Source organism: Coregonus clupeaformis, chromosome 25, assembly GCF_020615455.1.
Source record: "Coregonus clupeaformis isolate EN_2021a chromosome 25, ASM2061545v1, whole genome shotgun sequence".
In the NCBI taxonomy this organism is placed as follows: Eukaryota; Metazoa; Chordata; class Actinopteri; order Salmoniformes; family Salmonidae; genus Coregonus; species Coregonus clupeaformis.
Window position 1 is genome coordinate 14,998,740 of NC_059216.1, and position 24,330 is coordinate 15,023,069.

General features: G+C 46.1%; 1 protein-coding gene across 3 annotated transcripts in view; it reads right to left on the bottom strand.

Annotated features, from left to right (window-relative positions):
• LOC121556227 (attractin-like) overlaps positions 1-24,330 on the bottom strand; it is a 198,781-nt gene that overhangs the window by 13,534 nt on the left and 160,917 nt on the right. For all 3 annotated transcript variants that reach the window (XM_041870125.1, XM_041870126.1, XM_041870124.1), the window contains exons 25-27: positions 19,965-20,026; positions 13,817-13,895; positions 7,027-7,134 (exon numbers count right to left, since the gene is read on the bottom strand). In XM_041870125.1, the coding sequence (XP_041726059.1) occupies positions 7,027-7,134; positions 13,817-13,895; positions 19,965-20,026 (249 nt within the window). The remainder of the gene's footprint in view (positions 1-7,026; positions 7,135-13,816; positions 13,896-19,964; positions 20,027-24,330) is intronic.

Consider the following 24,330-nt stretch of genomic DNA (forward strand, 5'->3'; position numbering starts at 1 on the left):
TCTCCCCCTGCCCCCCTCTCTCTAGTCTCCCCCTGCCTCCATCTCTCTAGCCTCCCCCTGCCTCCATCTCTCTAGTCTCCCCCTGCCTCCCTCTCTCTAGTCTCCCCCTGCCCCCCTCTCTCTAGTCTCCCCCTGCCTCCATCTCTCTAGCCTCCCCCTGCCTCCATCTCTCTAGTCTCCCCCTGCCTCCCTCTCTCCAGCCTCTCCCTAGTCTCCCTCTCTCTAGTCTCCCTCTCTCTAGTCTCCCCCTGTCTCCCTCTCTCTAGCCTCTCCCTGCCTCCCTCTCTCTCGTCTCCCTCTCTCTAGTCTCCCCCTGCCTCCCTCTCTCTAGTCTCCCCTGCCTCCCTCTCTCTAGTCTCCCCCTGCCTCCCTCTCTCTAGTCTCCCCCTGCCTCCCTCTCTCTAGTCTCCCCCTGCCTCCCTCTCTCTAGTCTCCCCCTGCCTCCCTCTCTCTAGTCTCCCCCTGCCTCCCTCTCTCTAGTCTCCCCTGCCTCCCTCTCTCTAGTCTCCCCCTGCCTCCCTCTCTCTAGTCTCCCCCTGCCTCCCTCTCTCTAGTCTCCCCCTGCCTCCCTCCCTCTCTCTAGTCTCGCGGTCTCCCTCTCTCTAGTCTCCCCCTGCCTCCCTCTCTCTAGTCTCCCCCTGCCTCCCTCTCTCTAGTCTCCCCCTGCCTCCCTCTCTCTAGTCTCCCCTGCCTCCCTCTCTCTAGTCTCCCCCTGCCTCCCTCTCTCTAGTCTCCCCCTGCCTCCCTCTCTCTAGCCTCTCCCTGCCTCCATCTCTCTAGTCTCCCCCTGCCCCCCTCTCTCTAGTCTCCCCCTGCCCCCCTCTCTCTAGTCTCCCCCTGCCTCCCTCTCTCTAGCCTCTCCCTGCCTCCATCTCTCTAGCCTCCCCCTGCCTCCATCTCTCTAGCCTCCCCCTGCCTCCATCTCTAGTCTCCCCCTGCCTCCCTCTCTCCAGCCTCTCCCTAGTCTCCCTCTCTCTAGTCTCCCTCTCTCTAGTCTCCCCTGTCTCCCTCTCTCTAGCCTCTCCCTGCCTCCCTCTCTCTCGTCTCCCTCTCTCCTAGTCTCCCCCTGCCTCCCTCTCTCTAGTCTCCCCTGCCTCCCTCTCTCTAGTCTCCCCCCTGCCTCCCTCTCTCTAGTCTCCCCCTGCCTCCCTCTCTCTAGTCTCCCCCTGCCTCCCTCCCTCTCTCTAGTCTCGCGGTCTCCCTCTCTCTAGCCTCCCCCTGCCTCCCTCTCTCTAGTCTCCCCCTGCCTCCCTCCCTCTCTCTAGTCTCCCCCTGTCTCCCTCTCTCTAGTCTCCCCCTGCCTCCCTCTCTCTAGTCTCCCCCTGCCTCCCTCTCTCCAGCCTCTCCCTAGTCTCCCCCTGCCTCCCTCTCTCTAGTCTCCCTCTCTCTAGTCTCCCCCTGTCTCCCTCTCTCTAGCCTCTCCCTGCCTCCATCTCTCTAGTCTCCCCCTGCCTCCATATATATCCTCAGCAATCTACACACAATACCCCATAATGACAAAGCGAAAAGAGGTTTTTAGAAATGTTTGCTAATTGATTAAAAATAAAAAACTGAAATACCTTATTTACATAAGTATTCAGACCCTTTGCTATGAGACTCGAAATTGAGCTCAGGTGCATCCTGTTTCCATTGATCATCCTTGAGATGTTTCTACAACTTAATTGGAGTCCACCTGTGGTAAATTCAATTGATTGGACATGATTTGGAAAGGCACACCTGTCTATATAAGGTCCCACAGTTGACAGTGCATGTCAGAGCAAAAACCAAGCCATGGGGGTCGAAGGAATTGTCCGTAGAGCTCCGAGACAGGATTGTGTCAATGCACAGATCTGGGGAAGGGTACCAAAACATTTCTGCAGCATTGAAGGTCCCCAAGAACACAGTGGCCTCCATCATTCTTAAATTGAAGAAGTTTAGAACCACCAAGACTCTTCCTAGAGCTGGCCGCCCGGCCAAACTGAGAAATCGGGGGAGAAGGGCCTTGGTCAGGGAGGTGACCAAGAACCCGATGGTCACTCTGACAGAGCTCCAGAGTTCCTCTGTGGAGATAGGAGAACATTCCAGAAGGACAACCATCTCTGCAGCACTCCACTGTACTCTACATCCTACAGGTAGCCCAGGATGGGTCCCTGTGTGTTCCTCCTTCCCTTCTGCAGGTCCCTGTGTGTTCCTCCTTCCCTTCTACAGGTCCCTGTGTGTTCCTCCTTCCCTTCTACAGGTCCCTGTGTGTTCCTCCTTCCCTTCTACAGGTCCCTGTGTGTTCCTCCTTCCCTTCTGCAGGTCCCTGTGTGTTCCTCCTTCCCTTCTGCAGGTCCCTGTGTGTTCCTCCTTCCCTTCTACAGGTCCCTGTGTGTTCCTCCTTCCCTTCTACAGGTCCCTGTGTGTTCCTCCTTCCCTTCTGCAGGTCCCTGTGTGTTCCCCCTTCCCTTCTACAGGTCCCTGTGTGTTCCCCCTTCCCTTCTACAGGTCCCTGTGTGTTCCTCCTTCCCTTCTACAGGTCCCTGTGTGTTCCTCCTTCCCTTCTACAGGTCCCTGTGTGTTCCTCCTTCCCTTCTACAGGTCCCTGTGTGTTCCTCCTTCCCTTCTACAGGTCCCTGTGTGTTCCTCCTTCCCTTCTACAGGTCCCTGTGTGTTCCTCCTTCCCTTCTACAGGTCCCTGTGTGTTCCTCCTTCCCTTCTACAGGTCCCTGTGTGTTCCTCCTTCCCTTCTACAGGTCCCTGTGTGTTCCTCCTTCCCTTCTGCAGGTCCCTGTGTTCCTCCTTCCCTTCTACAGGTCCCTGTGTGTTCCTCCTTCCCTTCTACAGGTCCCTGTGTGTTCCTCCTTCCCTTCTACAGGTCCCTGTGTGTTCCTCCTTCCCTTCTACAGGTCCCTGTGTGTTCCTCCTTCCCTTCTGCAGGTCCCTGTGTGTTCCTCCTTCCCTTCTGCAGGTCCCTGTGTGTTCCTCCTTCCCTTCTGCAGGTCCCTGTGTGTTCCTCCTTCCCTTCTGCAGGTCCCTGTGTGTTCCTCCTTCCCTTCTGCAGGTCCCTGTGTGTTCCTCCTTCCCTTCTACAGGTCCCTGTGTGTTCCTCCTTCCCTTCTACAGGTCCCTGTGTGTTCCTCCTTCCCTTCTGCAGGTCCCTGTGTGTTCCTCCTTCCCTTCTACAGGTCCCTGTGTGTTCCTCCTTCCCTTCTACAGGTCCCTGTGTGTTCCCTTCCCTTCTACAGGTCCCTGTGTGTTCCTCCTTCCCTTCTACAGGTCCCTGTGTGTTCCTCCTTCCCTTCTGCAGGTCCCTGTGTGTTCCTCCTTCCCTTCTGCAGGTCCCTGTGTGTTCCTCCTTCCCTTCTACAGGTCCCTGTGTGTTCCTCCTTCCCTTCTACAGGTCCCTGTGTGTTCCTCCTTCCCTTCTGCAGGTCCCTGTGTGTTCCTCCTTCCCTTCTACAGGTCCCTGTGTGTTCCTCCTTCCCTTCTACAGGTCCCTGTGTGTTCCCCCTTCCCTTCTACAGGTCCCTGTGTGTTCCTCCTTCCCTTCTACAGGTCCCTGTGTGTTCCTCCTTCCCTTCTGCAGGTCCCTGTGTGTTCCTCCTTCCCTTCTACAGGTCCCTGTGTGTTCCTCCTTCCCTTCTACAGGTCCCTGTGTGTTCCTCCTTCCCTTCTGCAGGTCCCTGTGTGTTCCTCCTTCCCTTCTACAGGTCCCTGTGTGTTCCTCCTTCCCTTCTACAGGTCCCTGTGTGTTCCTCCTTCCCTTCTACAGGTCCCTGTGTGTTCCTCCTTCCCTTCTACAGGTCCCCTGTGTGTTCCTCCTTCCCTTCTACAGGTCCCTGTGTGTTCCTCCTTCCCTTCTGCAGGTCCCTGTGTGTTCCTCCTTCCCTTCTACAGGTCCCTGTGTGTTCCTCCTTCCCTTCTACAGGTCCCTGTGTGTTCCCCCCTTCCCTTCTACAGGTCCCTGTGTGTTCCTCCTTCCCTTCTACAGGTCCCTGTGTGTTCCTCCTTCCCTTCTACAGGTCCCTGTGTGTTCCTCCTTCCCTTCTACAGGTCCCTGTGTGTTCCCCTTCCCTTCTACAGGTCCCTGTGTGTTCCCCCTTCCCTTCTACAGGTCCCTGTGTGTTCCTCCTTCCCTTCTACAGGTCCCTGTGTGTTCCTCCTTCCCTTCTACAGGTCCCTGTGTGTTCCCCCTCCCCTTCTACAGGTCCCTGTGTGTTCCCCCTTCCCTTCTACAGGTCCCTGTGTGTTCCTCCTTCCCTTCTACAGGTCCCTGTGTGTTCCTCCTTCCCTTCTACAGGTCCCTGTGTGTTCCCCCTTCCCTTCTACAGGTCCCTGTGTGTTCCCCTTCCCTTCTGCAGGTCCCTGTGTGTTCCTCCTTCCCTTCTACAGGTCCCTGTGTGTTCCTCCTTCCCTTCTACAGGTCCCTGTGTGTTCCTCCTTCCCTTCTACAGGTCCCTGTGTGTTCCTCCTTCCCTTCTACAGGTCCCTGTGTGTTCCTCCTTCCCTTCTACAGGTCCCTGTGTGTTCCTCCTTCCCTTCTGCAGGTCCCTGTGTGTTCCTCCTTCCCTTCTACAGGTCCCTGTGTGTTCCTCCTTCCCTTCTACAGGTCCCTGTGTGTTCCTCCTTCCCTTCTACAGGTCCCTGTGTGTTCCCCCTTCCCTTCTACAGGTCCCTGTGTGTTCCCCCTTCCCTTCTACAGGTCCCTGTGTGTTCCTCCTTCCCTTCTGCAGGTCCCTGTGTGTTCCTCCTTCCCTTCTGCAGGTCCCTGTGTGTTCCTCCTTCCCTTCTACAGGTCCCTGTGTGTTCCTCCTTCCCTTCTACAGGTCCCTGTGTGTTCCCCCTTCCCTTCTACAGGTCCCTGTGTGTTCCCCCTTCCCTTCTACAGGTCCCTGTGTGTTCCCCCTTCCCTTCTACAGGTCCCTGTGTGTTCCCCCTTCCCTTCTACAGGTCCCTGTGTGTTCCTCCTTCCCTTCTACAGGTCCCTGTGTGTTCCTCCTTCCCTTCTACAGGTCCCTGTGTGTTCCTCCTTCCCTTCTACAGGTCCCTGTGTGTTCCTCCTTCCCTTCTACAGGTCCCTGTGTGTTCCTCCTTCCCTTCTGCAGGTCCCTGTGTGTTCCTCCTTCCCTTCTACAGGTCCCTGTGTGTTCCTCCTTCCCTTCTACAGGTCCCTGTGTGTTCCTCCTTCCCTTCTACAGGTCCCTGTGTGTTCCTCCTTCCCTTCTACAGGTCCCTGTGGGTTAACCCTACCCCTTCCCTTCTACAGGTCCCTGTGTGTTCCTCCTTCCCTTCTACAGGTCCCTGTGTGTTCCTCCTTCCCTTCTACAGGTCCCTGTGTGTTCCTCCTTCCCTTCTACAGGTCCCTGTGTGTTCCTCCTTCCCTTCTACAGGTCCCTGTGTGTTCCTCCTTCCCTTCTACAGGTCCCTGTGTGTTCCTCCTTCCCTTCTACAGGTCCCTGTGTGTTCCCCCTTCCCTTCTACAGGTCCCTGTGTGTTCCTCCTTCCCTTCTACAGGTCCCTGTGTGTTCCTCCTTCCCTTCTACAGGTCCCTGTGTGTTCCTCCTTCCCTTCTACAGGTCCCTGTGTGTTCCTCCTTCCCTTCTACAGGTCCCTGTGTGTTCCTCCTTCCCTTCTACAGGTCCCTGTGTGTTCCTCCTTCCCTTCTACAGGTCCCTGTGTGTTCCTCCTTCCCTTCTACAGGTCCCTGTGTGTTCCTCCTTCCCTTCTACAGGTCCCTGTGTGTTCCTCCTTCCCTTCTACAGGTCCCTGTGTGTTCCCCCTTCCCTTCTGCAGGTCCCTGTGTGTTCCTCCTTCCCTTCTACAGGTCCCTGTGTGTTCCTCCTTCCCTTCTACAGGTCCCTGTGTGTTCCCCCTTCCCTTCTACAGGTCCCTGTGTGTTCCTCCTTCCCTTCTACAGGTCCCTGTGTGTTCCTCCTTCCCTTCTACTTATCATACTGTCAAGAAACCATCTGTTGATCAGCAACTGCTTGCTGAGGTTACGGACAAGGTTAGGTTTAACATAAGGGTTAAGTTTAGGGTAGTGGATTTTGTATATATTGTAATAGTGGTAAGAGCTGGTCGTGTATATATTGTAATAGTGGTGAGAGCTGGTCGTGTATATATTGTAATAGTGGTAAGAGCTGGTCGTGTATATATTGTAATAGTGGTAAGAGCTGGTCGTGTATATATTGTAATAGTGGTAAGAGCTGGTCGTGTATATATTGTAATAGTGGTAAGAGCTGGTCGTGTATATATTGTAATAGTGGTAAGAGCTGGTCGTGTATATATTGTAATAGTGGTAAGAGCTGGTCGTGTATATATTGTAATAGTGGTAAGAGCTGGTCGTGTATATATTGTAATAGTGGTGAGAGCTGGTCGTGTATATATTGTAATAGTGGTAAGAGCTGGTCGTGTATATATTGTAATAGTGGTAAGAGCTGGTCGTGTATATATTGTAATAGTGGTAAGAGCTGGTCGTGTATATATTGTAATAGTGGTAAGAGCTGGTCGTGTATATATTGTAATAGTGGTAAGAGCTGGTCGTGTATATATTGTAATAGTGGTAAGAGCTGGTCGTGTATATATTGTAATAGTGGTGAGAGCTGGTCGTGTATATATTGTAATAGTGGTAAGAGCTGGTCGTGTATATATTGTAATAGTGGTAAGAGCTGGTCGGGTATATATTGTAATAGTGGTAAGAGCTGGTCGTGTATATATTGTAATAGTGGTAAGAGCTGGTCGTGTATATATTGTAATAGTGGTAAGAGCTGGTCGTGTATATATTGTAATAGTGGTAAGAGCTGGTCGTGAGGCCTGACATCTTCGTCGGCACCAGTAGCGTTGTTAGTTGAAATGTTGACAGTTATTGAACATCTACAAATCATCTACTTGGAACTATCCAAATAAAGTGTTTCCGATAGGAATACTCAACACTTTTCACCAAGAACATTAACGGCAGAGAGAGAGAAACTGATAATGATGACACCACAGATCTGAGGACAAGCGGCTAGGGGGAAGGGGATTGGCTGACAGGACAGTGATGTCACAGTCTGAGGTCACACTCACCTTCACGTTTCCACCAATCAGGTCCGGCGGCTCCTCGTCCGTTTCCAAGGCAACGTTGATGGTGGCGAACGGCCGGCTAGCCATCTGCTGCATCTCACGGAGTAGTTGCTGTGAGGAAGAGGAGGAGGAGGAAGGTCAGTGTTGAGGAAGAACGAGAGGACAGTACATTTTGTCACACTCAAAAAACACATTGTGCATCCGAATTCCCTATATAGTGGATATATAGTATATATAGTGGATATATAGTATATATAGTGGATATATACATTTACATTTACATTTTAGTCATTTAGCAGACGCTCTTATCCAGAGCGACTTACAGGAGCAATTAGGGTTAAGTGCCTTGCTCAAGGGCACATTTACATCATTTAGCAGACGCTCTTATCCAGAGCAACTACAAATTGGTGCATTCACCCTATAGCCAGTGGGATAACCACTTTACAATTATAATTTAAAAAATTGGGGGGGGGGGGGTAGAAGGATTACTTTATCCTATCCCAGGTGTTCCTTAAAGAGGTGGGGTTTCAAGTGTCTCCGGAAGGTGGTGAGTGACTCCGCTGTCCTGGCGTCGTGAGGGAGCTTGTTCCACCATTGGGGTGCCAGAGCAGCGAACAGCTTTGACTGGGCTGAGCGGGAACTATGCTTCCGCAGAGGAAGGGGAGCCAGCAGGCCAGAGGTGGATGAACGCAATGCCCTCCCCTGGGTGTAGGGACTGATCAGAGCCTGAAGGTACGGAGGTGCCGTTCCCCTCACTGCTCCATAGGCAAGCACCATGGTCTTGTAACGGATGCGAGCTTCAACTGGAAGCCAGTGGAGTGTGCGGAGGAGCGGGGTGACGTGAGAGAACTTGGGAAGGTTGAACACCAGACGGGCTGCGGCATTCTGGATGAGTTGTAGGGGTTTAATGGCACAGGCAGGGAGCCCAGCCAACAGCGAGTTGCAGTAATCCAGACGGGATTATATATATACAGTGGGGAAAAAAAGTATTTAGTCAGCCACCAATTGTGCAAGTTCTCCCACTTAAAAAGATGAGAGAGGCCTGTAATTTTCATCATAGGTACACGTCAACTATGACAGACAAAATGAGGGAAAAAAATCCAGAAAATCACATTGTAGGATTTTTTATGAATTTATTTGCAAATTATGGTGGAAAATAAGTATTTGGTCAACAACAAAAGTTTCTCAATACTTTGTTATATACCCTTTGTTGGCAATGACACAGGTCAAACGTTTTCTGTAAGTCTTCACAAGGTTTTCACACACTGTTGCTGGTATTTTGGCCCATTCCTCCATGCAGATCTCCTCTAGAGCAGTGATGTTTTGGGGCTGTCGCTGGGCAACACGGACTTTCAACTCCCTCCAAAGATTTTCTATGGGGTTGAGATCTGGAGACTGGCTAGGCCATTCCAGGACCTTGAAATGCTTCTTACGAAGCCACTCCTTCGTTGCCCGGGCGGTGTGTTTGGGATCATTGTCATGCTGAAAGACCCAGCCACGTTTCATCTTCAATGCCCTTGCTGATGGAAGGAGGTTTTCACTCAAAATCACATGATAAATGGCCCCATTCATTCTTTCCTTTACACGGATCAGTCGTCCTGGTCCCTTTGCAGAAAAAACAGCCCCAAAGCATGATGTTTCCACCCCCATGCTTCACAGTAGGTATGGTGTTCTTTGGATGCAACTCAGCATTCTTTGTCCTCCAAACACGACAAGTTCTATTTTGGTTTCATCTGACCATATGACATATGACATTCTCCCAATCCTCTTCTGGATCATCCAAATGCACTCTAGCAAACTTCAGACGGGCCTGGACATGTACTGGCTTAAGCAGGGGGGACACGTCTGCACTGCAGGATTTGAGTCCCTTGCGGCGTAGTGTGTTACTGATGGTAGGCTTTGTTACTTTGGTCCCAGCTCTCTGCAGGTCATTCACTAGGTCCCCCCCGTGTGGTTCTGGGATTTTTGCTCACCGTTCTTGTGATCATTTTGACCCCATGGGGTGAGATCTTGCGTGGAGCCCCAGATCGAGGGAGATTATAAGTGGTCTTGTATGTCTTCCATTTCCTAATAATTGCTCCCACAGTTGATTTCTTCAAACCAAGCTGCTTACCTATTGCAGATTCAGTCTTCCCAGCCTGGTGCAGGTCTACAATTTTGTTTCTGGTGTCCTTTGACAGCTCTTTGGTCTTGGCCATAGTGGAGTTTGGAGTGTGACTGTTTGAGGTTGTGGACAGGTGTCTTTTATACTGATAACAAGTTCAAACAGGTGCCATTAATACAGGTAACGAGTGGAGGACAGAGAAACCTCTTAAAGAAGAAGTTACAGGTCTGTGAGAGCCAGAAATCTTGCTTGTTTGTAGGTGACCAAATACTTATTTTCCACCATAATTTGCAAATAAATTCATTAAAAATCCTACAATTTGATTTTCTGGATTTTTCTTCTTCAATTTGTCTGTCATAGTTGACGTGTACCTATGATGAAAATGACAGGCCTCTCTCATCTTTTTAAGTGGGAGAACTTGCACAATTGGTGGCTGACTAAATACTTTTTTTCCCCACTGTATATATATATATATATATAGTATATATAGTGGACATATAGTATATATAGTGGATATATAGTATAAATAGTGGATATATAGTATATATAGTGGACATATAGTATATATAGTGGATATATAGTATATATAGTGGACATATAGTATATATAGTGGACATATAGTATATATAGTGGATATATAGTGGATATAGTGGATATATAGTATATATCGTGGACATATAGTATATATAGTGGACATATAGTATATATAGTGGACATATAGTATATATAGTGGATATATAGTGGATATAGTGGATATATAGTATATATAGTGGACATATAGTATATATAGTGGACATATAGTATATATAGTGGACATATATTATATATAGTATATATAGTGGATATATAGTATATATAGTGGATATATAGTATATATAGTGGATATATAGTATATATAGTGGATATATAGTATATATAGTGGACATATAGTATATATAGTGGACATATAGTATATATAGTGGATATATAGTATATATAGTGGATATATAGTATATATAGTGTATATAGTGGATATATAGTATATATAGTGGACATATAGTATATATAGTGGATATATAGTGGATATAGTGGATATATAGTATATATAGTGGACATATAGTATATATAGTGGACATATAGTATATATAGTGGACATATAGTATATATAGTGGATATATAGTGGATATAGTGGACATATAGTATATATAGTGGACATATAGTATATATAGTGGACATATAGTATATATAGTGGATATAGTGGATATATAGTATATATAGTGGACATATAGTATATATAGTGGACATATAGTATATATAGTGGACATATAGTATATATAGTGGACATATAGTATATATAGTGGACATATAGTATATATAGTGGACATATAGTATATATAGTGGATATATAGTATATATAGTGGATATATAGTATATAGTGGATATATAGTGGATATATAGTATATATAGTGGACATATAGTATATATAGTGGACATATAGTATATATAGTGGACATATAGTATATATAGTGGACATATAGTATATATAGTGGACATATAGTATATATAGTGGACATATAGTATATATAGTGGATATATAGTATATATAGTGGATATATAGTATATAGTGGATATATAGTGGATATATAGTATATATAGTGGATATATAGTATATATAGTGGATATATAGTGGATATAGTGGATATATAGTATATATAGTGGACATATAGTATATATAGTGGACATATAGTATATATAGTGGACATATAGTATATATAGTGGATATATAGTATATATAGTGGATATATAGTATATATAGTGTATATAGTGGATATATAGTATATATAGTGGACATATAGTATATATAGTGGACATATAGTATATATAGTGGATATATAGTATATAGAGTGGATATATAGTATATATAGTGGATATATAGTATATATAGTGGACATATAGTATATATAGTGGACATATAGTATATATAGTGGACATATAGTATATATAGTGGATATATAGTATATATAGCTTCTACACCTGCATTACTAGCTGTTTGGGGTTTTAGGCTGGGTTTCTGTACAGCACTTCGAGATATTAGCTGATGTAAGAAGGGCTATATAAAATAAAATTGATTGATTGATTGATATAGTGGATATAGTGGATATATAGTATATATAGTGGACATATAGTATATATAGTGGACATATAGTATATATAGTGGATATATAGTATATATAGTGGACATATAGTATATATAGTGGACATATAGTATATATAGTGGACATATAGTATATATAGTGGATATATAGTATATATAGTGGATATATAGTATATATAGTATATATAGTGGATATATAGTATATATAGTGGATATATAGTATATATAGTATATATATAGTATATATAGTGGATATATAGTATATATAGTATATATATAGTATATATAGTGGATATATAGTATATACAGTGGGGAAAAAAAGTATTTAGTCAGCCACCAATTGTGCAAGTTCTCCCACTTAAAAAGATGAGAGAGGCCTGTAATTTTCATCATAGGTACACGTCAACTATGACAGACAAATTGAGAAAAAAAAATCCAGAAAATCCCATTGTAGGATTTTTAATGAATTTATTTTTAAATTATGGTGGAAAATAAGTATTTGGTCACCTACAAACAAGCAAGATTTCTGGCTCTCACAGACCTGTAACTTCTTCTTTAAGAGGCTCCTCTGTCCTCCACTCGTTACCTGTATTAATGGCACCTGTTTGAACTTGTTATCAGTATAAAAGACACCTGTCCACAACCTCAAACAGTCACACTCCAAACTCCACAATGGCCAAGACCAAAGAGCTGTCAAAGGACACCAGAAACAAAATTGTAGACTTGCACCAGGCTGGGAAGACTGAATCTGCAATAGGTAAGCAGCTTGGTTTGAAGAAATCAACTGTGGGAGCAATTATTAGGAAATGGAAGACATACAAGACCATTGATAATCTCCCTCAATCTGGGGCTCCACGCAAGATCTCACCCCGTGGGGTCAAAATGATCACAAGAACGGTGAGCAAAAATCCCAGAACCACACGGGGGGACCTAGTGAATGACCTGCAGAGAGCTGGGACCAAAGTAACAAAGCCTACCATCAGTAACACACTACGCCGCCAGGGACTCAAATCCTGCAGTGCGAGACGTGTCCCCCTGCTTAAGCCAGTACATGTCCAGGCCCGTCTGAAGTGCATTTGGATGATCCAGAAGAGGATTGGGAGAATGTCATATGGTCAGATGAAACCAAAATATAACTTTTTGGTAAAAACTCAACTCGTCATGTTTGGAGGACAAAGAATGCTGAGTTGCATCCAAAGAACACCATACCTACTGTGAAGCATGGGGGTGGAAACATCATGCTTTTGGGCTGTTTTTCTGCAAAGGGACCAGGACGACTGATCCGTGTAAAGGAAAGAATGAATGGGGCCATGTATCGTGAGATTTTGAGTGAAAACCTCCTTCCATCAGCAAGGGCATTGAAGATGAAACGTGGCTGGGTCTTTCAGCATGACAATGATCCCAAACACACCGCCCGGGCAACGAAGGAGTGGCTTCGTAAGAAGCATTTCAAGGTCCTGGAGTGGCCTAGCCAGTCTCCAGATCTCAACCCCATAGAAAATCTTTGGAGGGAGTTGAAAGTCTGTGTTGCCCAGCGACAGCCCCAAAACACCACTGCTCTAGAGGAGATCTGCATGGAGGAATGGGCCAAAATACAAGCAACAGTGTGTGAAAACCTTGTGAAGACTTACAGAAAACGTTTGACCTGTGTCATTGCCAACAAAGGGTATATAACAAAGTATTGAGAAACTTTTTGTTATTGACCAAATACTTATTTTCCACCATCATTTGCCAATAAATTCATTAAAAATCCTACAATGTGATTTTCTGGATTTTTTTTTCTCATTTTGTCTGTCATAGTTGACGTGTACCTATGATGAAAATTACAGGCCTCTCTCATCTTTTTAAGTGGGAGAACTTGCACAATTGGTGGCTGACTAAATACTTTTTTTCCCCACTGTATATAGTGGATATATAGTATATATAGTGGATATATAGTATATATAGCGGATATATAGTATATATAGTGGATATATAGTATATATATAGTGCACTACATAGGGAATAGGGTGTCACTTGGGACTCAACCCCAGTAAGGCTTTAAATAGAACAGACATATTTCCAACATCTAGAAACCTGCACAAGACAGAAATACTCAGAATATTAATCATATTATTCCAGGTGGTTTCAAATAGAACCATCTGGAAGTGAGCCGTCTGTCTCACACACACCCCAGACCACCCTATACCACCCAGCCCCACGCCCTACCCTACCCTACCCCACCCCACCCTACCCTACCCTACCCCACCCCACCCCACCCCAGAGATTTACCATAATGCTACTAGTAGTAGTAGTTTAAAGGAGATTTTTTTTAAAAACAGCGTTGCAAATTAATGTTTAAACGTATAGTTCTATTTACTGTTATCACATTAATTCAGTCAATTTATCGCGATATGGATTTTTGTATATGTCGCCCTTCTCTACACGCGCGTTGAATATTGAAATTCAAAAAGACGTTAATGCATCCTCAACTTGGCAACCAGACTTCCTGAGGTAACCGCAGCAGAACAGACCACTCCGGTACAGGCGTTATCCAGGGGTTGGTAACGACTCACCTCTCGTCGCCGTGACGCCCAGCAGCTCTGTTTGATCTTCCAGACGACTGCCGCCACAAGGAGGAGGGACAGGAAGCAGCTGGGAGGAGACAGGAAGAGGAGGAGTTAGAGACAGGAAGAAGAGTTAGACAGGAAGCAGCTGGGAGAAGACAGGAAGCGGAGGAGTTCGAGATAGGCGTCTTTACTGGTCTCTCTTTCCTCTCCTTCTCCCTCTGGGAAAGACCGGGGTCAAGGGTCAGCCACAGGTGATTTTATTTGGACCCCGAAAGTTTTTTGCAAAAAAAAAAAAGAAACAAAAAAGACTACAAACACTCATTGAATTCATCTAAAAATGAGTTTTATTTAGGAATTCTGTTCACCAAGTAGTCCCACGAATAAAAAAAATAGACAGTGTCTTCTGAAAGTATTTGTGCTCTGACTTATTCCACATTTTGTTGTTACAGCCTGAATTCAAAATGGATTCACCCATCTACCATACCCCATAACGACGAAGTGAAAACCTGTTTTTAGAAAGTTTAGTAAATGTATTGAAAATGAAATACAGAAATATCTCATTTAAATAAGAATTCACACCCAAGTCAATACTTTGATGAAGCAACTTTGGCAGCGATTACAGCTGTGTAGAGTCTTTCTGGGTGAGTCTCTAAGAGCTTTGCCCACCTGGATTGTGCAACATTTGCCCTTTATTATTTTCAGAATTCTTCAAGCTCTGTCAAATTGGTTGTTGATCATTGCTAGACAACCGTTTTCAGGTGTTGCCATAGATTATCAAGTATATTTAAGTCAAAACTGTAACTAGGCCACTGTCTTCTTGGTAAGCAACTCCAGTGTAGATTTGGCCTTGTGTTTTAGGTTACTGTCCTGCTGAAAGGTGAATTCATCTCCCAGTGTCTGGTGGAAAGCAGGCTGAAACAGGTTTTCCTCTAGGATTTTGATGTGCTTAGCTCCATTCCGTTTATTTTTTATCCTGAAAAACTCCCCAGTCCTTAACGATTACAAGCATACCCATAACATGATGCAGCCACCACTATGCTTGAAAATATGGAGAGCGGTACTCAGTAATGTGTTGTATTGGATTTGCCGCAAACATAACACTTTGTATTCAGAACAATTTTTTTGTGCCTTGTTGAAAACAGGAAGCATGTTTTGGAATATTATTATTCTGTACAGGCTTCCTTCTTTTCACTCTGTCATTTAGGTTAGTATTGTGGAGTAACTACAATGATGTTGATCCATCCTCAGTTTTCTCCTATCACAGCCATTAAACTCTGTAACTGTTTTAAAGTCACCATTGGCCTCATGGTGAAATCCCTGAGAGGTTTCCTTCCTCTCCAGCAACTGAGTTAGGAAGGACGCCTGTATCTTTGTAGTGACTGGGTGTATTGATACACCATCCAAAGTGTAATTAATAACTTCACCATATATTCAATGTCTGCTTTTTGTTTTTACTAATCTACCAATAGGTGCCCTTTGTGAGGCATTGGAAAACCTCACTGGTCTTTGTGGTTGAAACTGTGTTTGAAATTCACTGCTTGACTAAGGGACCTTACAGATAATTGTATGTGTGGGGTACAGAGATGAGGTAGTCATTCAAAAATACATGCAACTTCTTATGTTACTTGTCAAGCAAACTCCTTTCAGCTTTAGATATTTTATTCATTCGTTTAAAAAAATTGAAACTCATAATTCCACTTTGAGATTATGGGGTATTGAAAATGTATGCACTCACTAACTGTAAGTTGCTCTGGATAAGAGCGTCTGCTAAAATGACTAAATGTAAAAATGTACTGTGTGTAGGCTAGTCCACTATTTAATCAATTTAAAATTCAGACTAACACTTTCTGGAGGCACTGTATGTGATCGTGTCTCAACGTAATCAAGGTATGAAATTATTGTTATATTCATATACAATCTCTTTTGGGCTCAGTTGTGGTCAATTTGCAGTGTACAAAGTATTATAATTATGTTCCGGCCCCCCTACCATCCACCATCAGCCCTTGGCTGAATCTATTTGCCTTCCCCTGCCCTCAGAGAACATAATCTCCCCTCTCACATCACCTTTACCCATCCAACCCCACTTATTACAGGTGAGGAAGAGGAGAGGGGGAGAGAAGAGGGAGAGGAGAGGGGGAGAGACGAGGGAGAGAGAAGAGGGAGAGAGAAGAGGGAGAGAGAAGAGGGAGAGGAGATGGGGAGAGAGGAGGGAGAGAAGAGGAGATGGGGCGAGAAGAGGGAGAGAAGAGGAGACGGGGAGAGAAGAGGGAGAGAAGAGGGAGAGGAGAGGAGACGGGGAGAGAAGAGGGAGAGAAGAGGGAGAGGAGAGGAGACGGGGAGAGAAGAGGGAGAGAAGAGGAGATGGGGCGAGAAGAGGGAGAGAAGAGGAGACGGGGAGAGAAGAGGGAGAGAAGAGGGAGAGGAGAGGAGACGGGGAGAGAAGAGGGAGAGAAGAGGGAGAGGAGAGGAGACGGGGAGAGAAGAGGGAGAGAAGAGGGAGAGGAGAGGAGACGGGGAGAGAAGAGGGAGAGAAGAGGGAGAGGAGAGGAGATGGGGAGAGAAGAGGGAGAGGAGACGGGGCGAGAAGAGGGAGAGGAGATGGGGAGAGAAGAGGGAGAGGAGACGGGGCGAGAAGAGGGAGAGGAGATGGGGCGAGAAGAGGGAGAGGAGATGGGGAGAGAAGAGGGAGAGAAGAGGAGACGGGGAGAGAAGAGGGAGAGGAGACGGGGAGAGAAGAGGGAGAGGAGATGGGGAGAGAAGAGGGAGAGAAGAGGAGACGGGGAGAGAAGAGGGAGAGGAGACGGGGAGAGAAGAGGGAGAGGAGATGGGGAGAGAAGAGGGAGAGAAGAGGAGACGGGGAGAGAAGAGGGAGAGGAGACGGGGAGAGAAGAGGGAGAGGAGATGGGGCGAGAAGAGGGAGAGGAGATGGGGAGAGAAGAGGGAGAGGAGACGGGGAGAGAATTGGGAGAGAGAAGAGGGAGAGAGAAGAGGGGGAGAGGGAGAGGAGAGGGAGAGGAGATGGGGAGAAGAAGAGGGACACCAGTGTCTACATATGTGAAAACAGCATGCTCCTATGAACAGTGGTTAAAAAAATGAAATGCTTCTCTGTGACATCACAGGGTAGGATTAAAAGTAAGAAAAACAGTGATTTTCAAAACCTGCAACGAGTTTCTAGCTGCTCATGTCACAGTGAATCTCATAGTGTTTGAAAATCAATGATGATGTCATCGGGATGAACTTTTTAACTCAGCAAAAAAAGAAACGTCCTCTCACTGTCAACTGCGTTTATCTTCAGCAAACTTAACTTGTGTATATATTTGTATGAACATAACAAGATTCAACAACTGAGACATAAACTGAACAAGTTCCACAGACATGTGAATAACATAAATTGAATAATGTTTTCCTGAACAAAGGGGGGGGGGGGTCAAAAGTAACGGTCAGTATCTGGTGTGGCCACCAGCTGCATTAAGTACTGCAGTGCATCTCCTCATGGACTGCACCAGATTTGCCAGTTCTTGCTGTGAGATGTTACCCCACTCTTCCACCAAGGCACCTGCAAGTTCCCGGACATTTATGGGGGGGATGGCCCTAGCCCTCACCCTCTGATCCAACAGGTCCCAGACGTACTCAATGGGATTGAGATCCGGGCTCTTCGCTGGCCATGGCAGAACACTGACATTCCTGTCTTGCAGGAAATCACGCACAGAATGAGCAGTATGGCTGGTGGCATTGTCATGCTGGAGGGTCATGTCAGGATGAGTCTGCAGGAAGGGTACCACATGAGGGAGGAGGATGTCTTCCCTGTAACGCATAGCGTTGAGATTGCCTGCAATGACAACAAGCTCAGTCCGATGATGCTGTGACACACCGTCCCAGACCATGACGGACCCTCCACCTCCAAATCGATCCCACTCCAGAGTACAGGCCTCGGTGTAACGCTCATTCCTTCGATGATAAACACAAATCCAACCATCACCCCTGGAGAGACAAAACCGCGACTCGTCAGTGAAGGGCACTTTTTGCCAGTCCTGTCTGGTCCAGCGACAATGGGTTAGTGCCCATAGGCGACGTTGTTGCCGGTGACGTCTGGTGAGGACCTGCCTTACAACAGGCCTACACGCCCTCAGTCCAGCCTCTCTCAGCCTATTGCGGACAGTCTGAGCACTGATGGAGGGATTGTGCGTTCCTGGTGTAACTTGGGCAGTTGTTGTTGCCATCCTGTACCTGTCCCGCAGGTGTGATGTTCGGATGTACCGATCCTGTGCAGGTGTTGTTACACGTGGTCTGCCACTGCGAGGACGATCAGCTGTCCGTCCTGTCTCCCTGTAGCGTTGTCTTAGGTGTCTCACAGTACGGACATTGCAATTTAATGCCCTGGCCACATCTGCAGTCTTCATGCCTCCTTGCAGCATGCCTAAGGCACGTTCACGCAGATGAGCAGGGACCCTGGTCATCTTTCTTTTGGTGTTTTTCAGAGTCAGTTTTCATAACTGTGAACTTAATTACCTACCGTCTGTAAGCTGTTAGTGTCTTAACGACCGTTCCACAGGTGCATGTTCATTAATTGTTTATGGTTCATTGAACAAGCATTGGAAACAGTGTTTAAACCCTTTACAATTAAGATCTGTGAAGTTATTTGGATTTCTACAAATTATCTTTGAAAGACAGGGTCCTGAAAAAGGGACGTTTCTTTTTTTGCTGAGTTTATATAGACACAGGTATTGTGCTGGAGATAATGATGTTTAAAAAGTGGTGGAATTGCCCTTTAAGGCTACTCGTTCACATGGTCGTGATGAAAGGCCAGCGACATAGGCTACTCGTTCACATGGTCGTGATGAAAGGCCAGCGACATAGGCTACTCGTTCACATGGTCGTGATGAAAGGCCAGCGACATAGGCTACTCGTTCACATGGTCGTGATGAAAGGCCAGCGACATAGGCTACTCGTTCACATGGTCGTGATGAAAGGCCAGCGACATAGGCTACTCGTTCACATGGTCGTGATGAAAGGCCAGTGCCTGTTGAGCACTGCACATCACCACCTTGCAATCTGGCAGAATTTGAAACCATAAATTGTTTGAAACCTGGACGTTTTACTTCATATTAATGATAAATGTCTTACCTGCTTCAAAGTAGGGAAGAAAATACGACCATAGAAACATTGAGGGAATTACTTCATAAACACTTCCTCATATGCCATTGAAACCCGCATTTCTCTTCTGCTCTCTTGGGTTTCCAAATCAACTTTTCTTTCAGCAGCCAAAGGCCCAATCCTAGTCATATTAGCAACCCGTGCTAGTTGTTGCATCTTTAGATCTCCCCTCTTTCTAATTGATTAACAGATAGTTATTTCCATCTCTGTCATGAAACCGCTGGCATGTGTGGTGCGCATTAGAACAGTGTTTTCCCACTACTTGCATTTTGGAACATTTGTGCGTACTGCCGTGTGCGTCGCTGCGCTAATAATGGGAAGAAATAATAGTTTATCAACATTTTAAGCTAAACGTTCTGATCTGTTCCATCACTCTCGTTGTGTTTATAGTCTATGCTGCAGCAAATGTACCTGTCACAGGAAAAAAAGATACCAGCTGATGAGATGATACATCCATACTGAGATGATATTTTTCCCCACATGGGACCAAAGATATGCTTTGGGGACACCCCCGCGCTCTGTGGTGATTTGCTAGTGTCATACGAGGTTGAACCAACAAGACCGGACGAGACCTGAGAGAATTTCAACCAACACACTGCCGGCAACCTCCGAACTGAATTCACATATAAGCATAGGTACTTAACTCTTCTGAGTCGCCCAGGTATAAATTGACCTTAAGACACAATTAAACACTGTCTCTCTAGCACACGTGACTTCCAGGCACCACACACCCTCTATATTGCTGATGTTGGTCTGTTCCGAGATCGATAACACATTACAGCACTCTACCAACAACCCCCCCACCATGAGGTTCCTGTTTCCTGTTTACCCTCAGGTAGGCCACCCAGAGTTTGGCTATCCATCACCATGGCTACACACAGAGTGGTGTTAGGCTGTAGGTATCCATAGTAACAGAGAGAGGAAGAGGAGGAGGAGGATGAAGAGGAGGAGGATGAGGAGAAGAGGATGATGAACATGAGGAAGAAGAGGAGGCGCTCACCTGAAGAATGTGACGAAGAACTGCACCAGATCCATGAAGTTACTGTGCTGAGAGAAGGCAATCTGAGGACAGAGAAACAGACAGGTTAACAGACAGGTTAACAGACAGGTTAACAGACAGGTTAACAGACAGAGAGAAAGACAGACATACAGGTTAACAGAGATGGGTTAACAGACATACAGGTTAACAGAGATGGGTTAACATACATACAGGTTAACAGAGATGGGTTAACAGACATACAGGTTAACAGACAGAGAGAAAGACAGACATACAGGTTAACAGAGATGGGTTAACAGACATACAGGTTAACAGAGATGGGTTAACAGACATACAGGTTAACAGAGATGGGTTAACAGACATACAGGTTAACAGACAGAGAGAAAGACAGACATACAGGTTAACAGAGATGGGTTAACAGACATACAGGTTAACAGACAGAGAGAAAGACAGACATACAGGTTAACAGAGATGGGTTAACAGACATACAGGTTAACAGAGATGGGTTAACAGACATACAGGTTAACAGATATGGGTTAACAGACATACAGGTTAACAGAGATGGGTTAACAGACAGACATACAGGTTAACAGAGATGGGTTAACAGACAGACATACAGGTTAACAGAGATGGGTCAACAGACAGACATACAGGTTAACAGAGATGGGTTAACAGACAGACATACAGGTTAACAGAGATGGGTCAACAGACAGACAGGTTAACAGACAGACAGGTATTACTCTGCCATTTTAAAAGTAATGTCCCCCTCCGTCCTTGACTCCTCCTAAATAAGTCTATATACTGTCAGTGTTAGAATCTTAATATCACAAACAGAACTAGAGTTATAGCCAGTTTTAGTCTTCGGTTTTCCCCCGTTGCCCCTCATTTTCCCGACAGTAGGGCCTGCTCCGCTCCTTCTCCCGAAGTAGTTGAAGGTGCCGTGCCCAGTTGATAATCACTATAACTATACCGAAACTAATTTCACACATATAACAGATGACATAAATTAAGTAAAGTATGATGGGGGCGGTAGGGTGAGTTGATGAGCGAAGCGAACGATGCATAATTATGTCATCACCAATTGTGAATGAAGAACAGTGCGGGCCATTCTACTGTATTGATCTATTCTAATTATAATCTCAAAATGGTCACTACATCAATCCACTAAATCCAAGCAATGAATTGTGACATCTCTGATGATTATTCTTCTGATTCTGAGCCTCAGCCTCCACATCCAAGGCCTAAGCGCAAAATAGCCAGAACGGTGACTGCTGTCACCACCAAATGAAAACGGTGAGACAGGAGGGGACGGCACCGTTCAGATAGAACAAGCCAGTGACAATGTTACGGGCTGCTTATCGCACAAATTGTCAGCATAGAGAACAGACCCTACACATCAAGCAAAAAAACAATATCAGCGGACTCCCGAGTGGCGCAGCGGTCTAAGGCACTGCATCGCAGTGCTTGAGGCGTCACTACAGACCCGGGTTCGATCCCAGGCTGTGTCACAGCCGGCCGTGACTGGGAGACCCATGAGGCGGCGCACAATTGGCCCAGCGCAGTCCGGGTTAGGAGAGGGTTTGGCCGGCCGGGATTTCCTTGTCCCATTGCGTTCTAGCGACTCCTTGAGGCGGGCCGAGCGCCTGCAGCTGGACGGTGTTTCCTCCGACACATTGGTGCAGCTCGCTTCCGGGTTAAGCGAGCAGTGTGTCAAGAAGCAGTTCGGCTTGGCAGGGTCGTGTTTCTCTCCCGAGTCCATAAGGGAGTTGCAGCGATGGGACAAGACTGCGTCATTTCTTGTGAATATGTAATAGCAGCCCGCGTTCTTCTGAGATGGAACCTAAAGGACCGTTCCTGACAGGAATTACGTAAAAATAGGGCCCTTTGGTAGGGGCCTGTAATGATTCTGATGAAAATAAGCTTTTTGTCTTATCAAAGACACCCGTCTATGTTTAGGGGGGGTTATACCCTCGACTAACCAATTCTAAATGGCACTTAGCAGTTAGCTCAAGCGGAAAATAGACATTATTCCAAAATTGCAGCTCGCTGTTGGGACATATTTTCCTACTTCAATCAACCAGTCCATTTAGAATTTGTGATTAAACTGTTGACGCTTGTTGATCCCATCAGTTAGATCCGTTTTTATACAGGAGCTAGTTAGGCCTTGTCAAAGAGGCGGGGCTTTAGGAGGGACTGAAAGATAGTGATGGACTCAGAGTCACGGATGGCTGGAGGGAGCATAGCAGCAACCCTGGAGAAGGCCCTGTTGCCGAAGCTATCAAAAAGAGGATATTGTATTCAATGTGTTGGGAGACAAGGAGCTGGTGGAGTTCACAGAGGACAGAGTGATGTGCTGCCAGGGCTTGGTGTGGGTGAAGGGGTTTTGAACGATTTGGAGCTTATGGAGGGAGCTTGAGTTGATGCCGGAGAGTAGTGAGTTGCAGTAGTCAAGACGGGACGAGATGAATGCATGTATGGACGGGAGAGGGAGGACCTGACTGATGGACGGACGGGAGAGGGAGGACCTGACTGATGGACGGACGGGAGAGGGAGGACCTGACTGATGGACGGACGGGAGAGGGAGGACCTGACTGATGGACGGACGGGAGAGGGAGGACCTGACTGATGGACGGACGGGAGAGGGAGGACCTGGCTGATGGATGGACGGGAGAGGGAGGACCTGACTGATGGACGGACGGGAGAGGGAGGACCTGACTGATGTATGGACGGGAGAGGGAGGACCTGACTGATGTATGGACGGGAGAGGGAGGACCTGACTGATGGACGGACGGGAGAGGGAGGACCTGACTGATGGACGGACGGGAGAGGGAGGACCTGACTGATGGACGGACGGGAGAGGGAGGACCTGGCTTTGACGATGTTGTGGAGGTGGAAGAATGAGGCTTGCCAGCTTTGATGAGGATTTGGTGCCTTTGAGGAGGTGTTCCGTTTTATCACGGTTAAGCTTCAGGAAGTCTTGGTGAATCCATGTTTTTATTGCAGAGAGGCAGGATTCAATGTGGGTCAGAGGTTGGATGAGGAGGGTTTTGGTGCTGAGGTAGATCTGGGTGTCATCGTCATAGCAGTGGAAGTCAAGAGTGAAGTGACCGAGGATCTGAACGAGGGGGAGGATGTAGCTGATGAAGAGTAAGGGACCGAGCACAGAGCCCAGGGGGGACACCCTGTAGACCTGTAGCTGAGTCAGAGCCCTGGGGGGACACCCTGTATAACTGCAACTGAGTCTGAGGTGTGAAAAGTGCTATAAAGAGCACAGATAAACATATGTAGCCTAAGAAACAATGTTCATGAAATCAATAACTTTCTAGTACAGATGACATTCATATTCTGACAATCTCTGAAACTCACTTAGATACGTGTATGATCTGTGTAGTTATATTATTCGAATCAGAAGACCATTTGCATTGCTAGTTATAGCTTAATGTTAGCTAGTTAACATTGAACCTAGTTTGTTAGCTTTAGCTACCTGCAGATTCATACTACAGCTATGGCAATGTTTCTATGAGTTGGGGTTATGCCGGTTCATTGTTTAGCTAGCTAGCTACATGACTAAACAATAGACTCCACTATGTTGGGATTCTGGTTCATTGTTTAGCTAGCTAGCTACATGTCTTAACAATAGACTCCACTATGTTGGGATTCTGGTTCATTGTTTAGCTAGCTAGCTACATGTCTTAACAAAAGACTCCACTTCGGCCGGATTATTACATGACCCATCAAATTAGCAGGTGTGTCTGGGGGTGATTACTGACTTCGATTTTATTTCATGAACATGTGTACATGTCTAGACAATAGTGACCCGTCCACTTATGAAAGACAAGCATTGTACACTGAACAAAAATAGAAAGGCAACATGTAAAGTATTGGTCCCATGTTTCACAAGCTTGGTTTTGCCCTAGCTCTACACACCTGATTCCACTAATCAAATGTTTGATGATGAGTTGATGAGTTGCATGAGGTGTGTAGGGCAAGAACTAAACTCTGAACCCCCAGGACCAGGATAATGAAACACGGCCCTACAGTAACCATAGAGTAATTCATTGTTTCTGGGGATTCTACTTATGACACGTGAAAGAATAAGAAAACCAAACTATTGATCAAAGCTATTTATGTAGCAATATTTCCAGGTGGTATAAATATATTTTCTCTGGTGCTGTGGTGCTGTGTGGCTCAGTTAGAACATGGTGCTTGCAACGCCACGGGTCAATTCCCGCTGGAGCCACCCATACGTTAAATGTATGCACGCATGACTGTAAGTCGCTTTGGATGAAAGCGTCTGCTAAATGGCATATTATTATTATTATTATAAATAAAAAGACACCCGAAATTTTCCCATAAACACAAAAAGCAT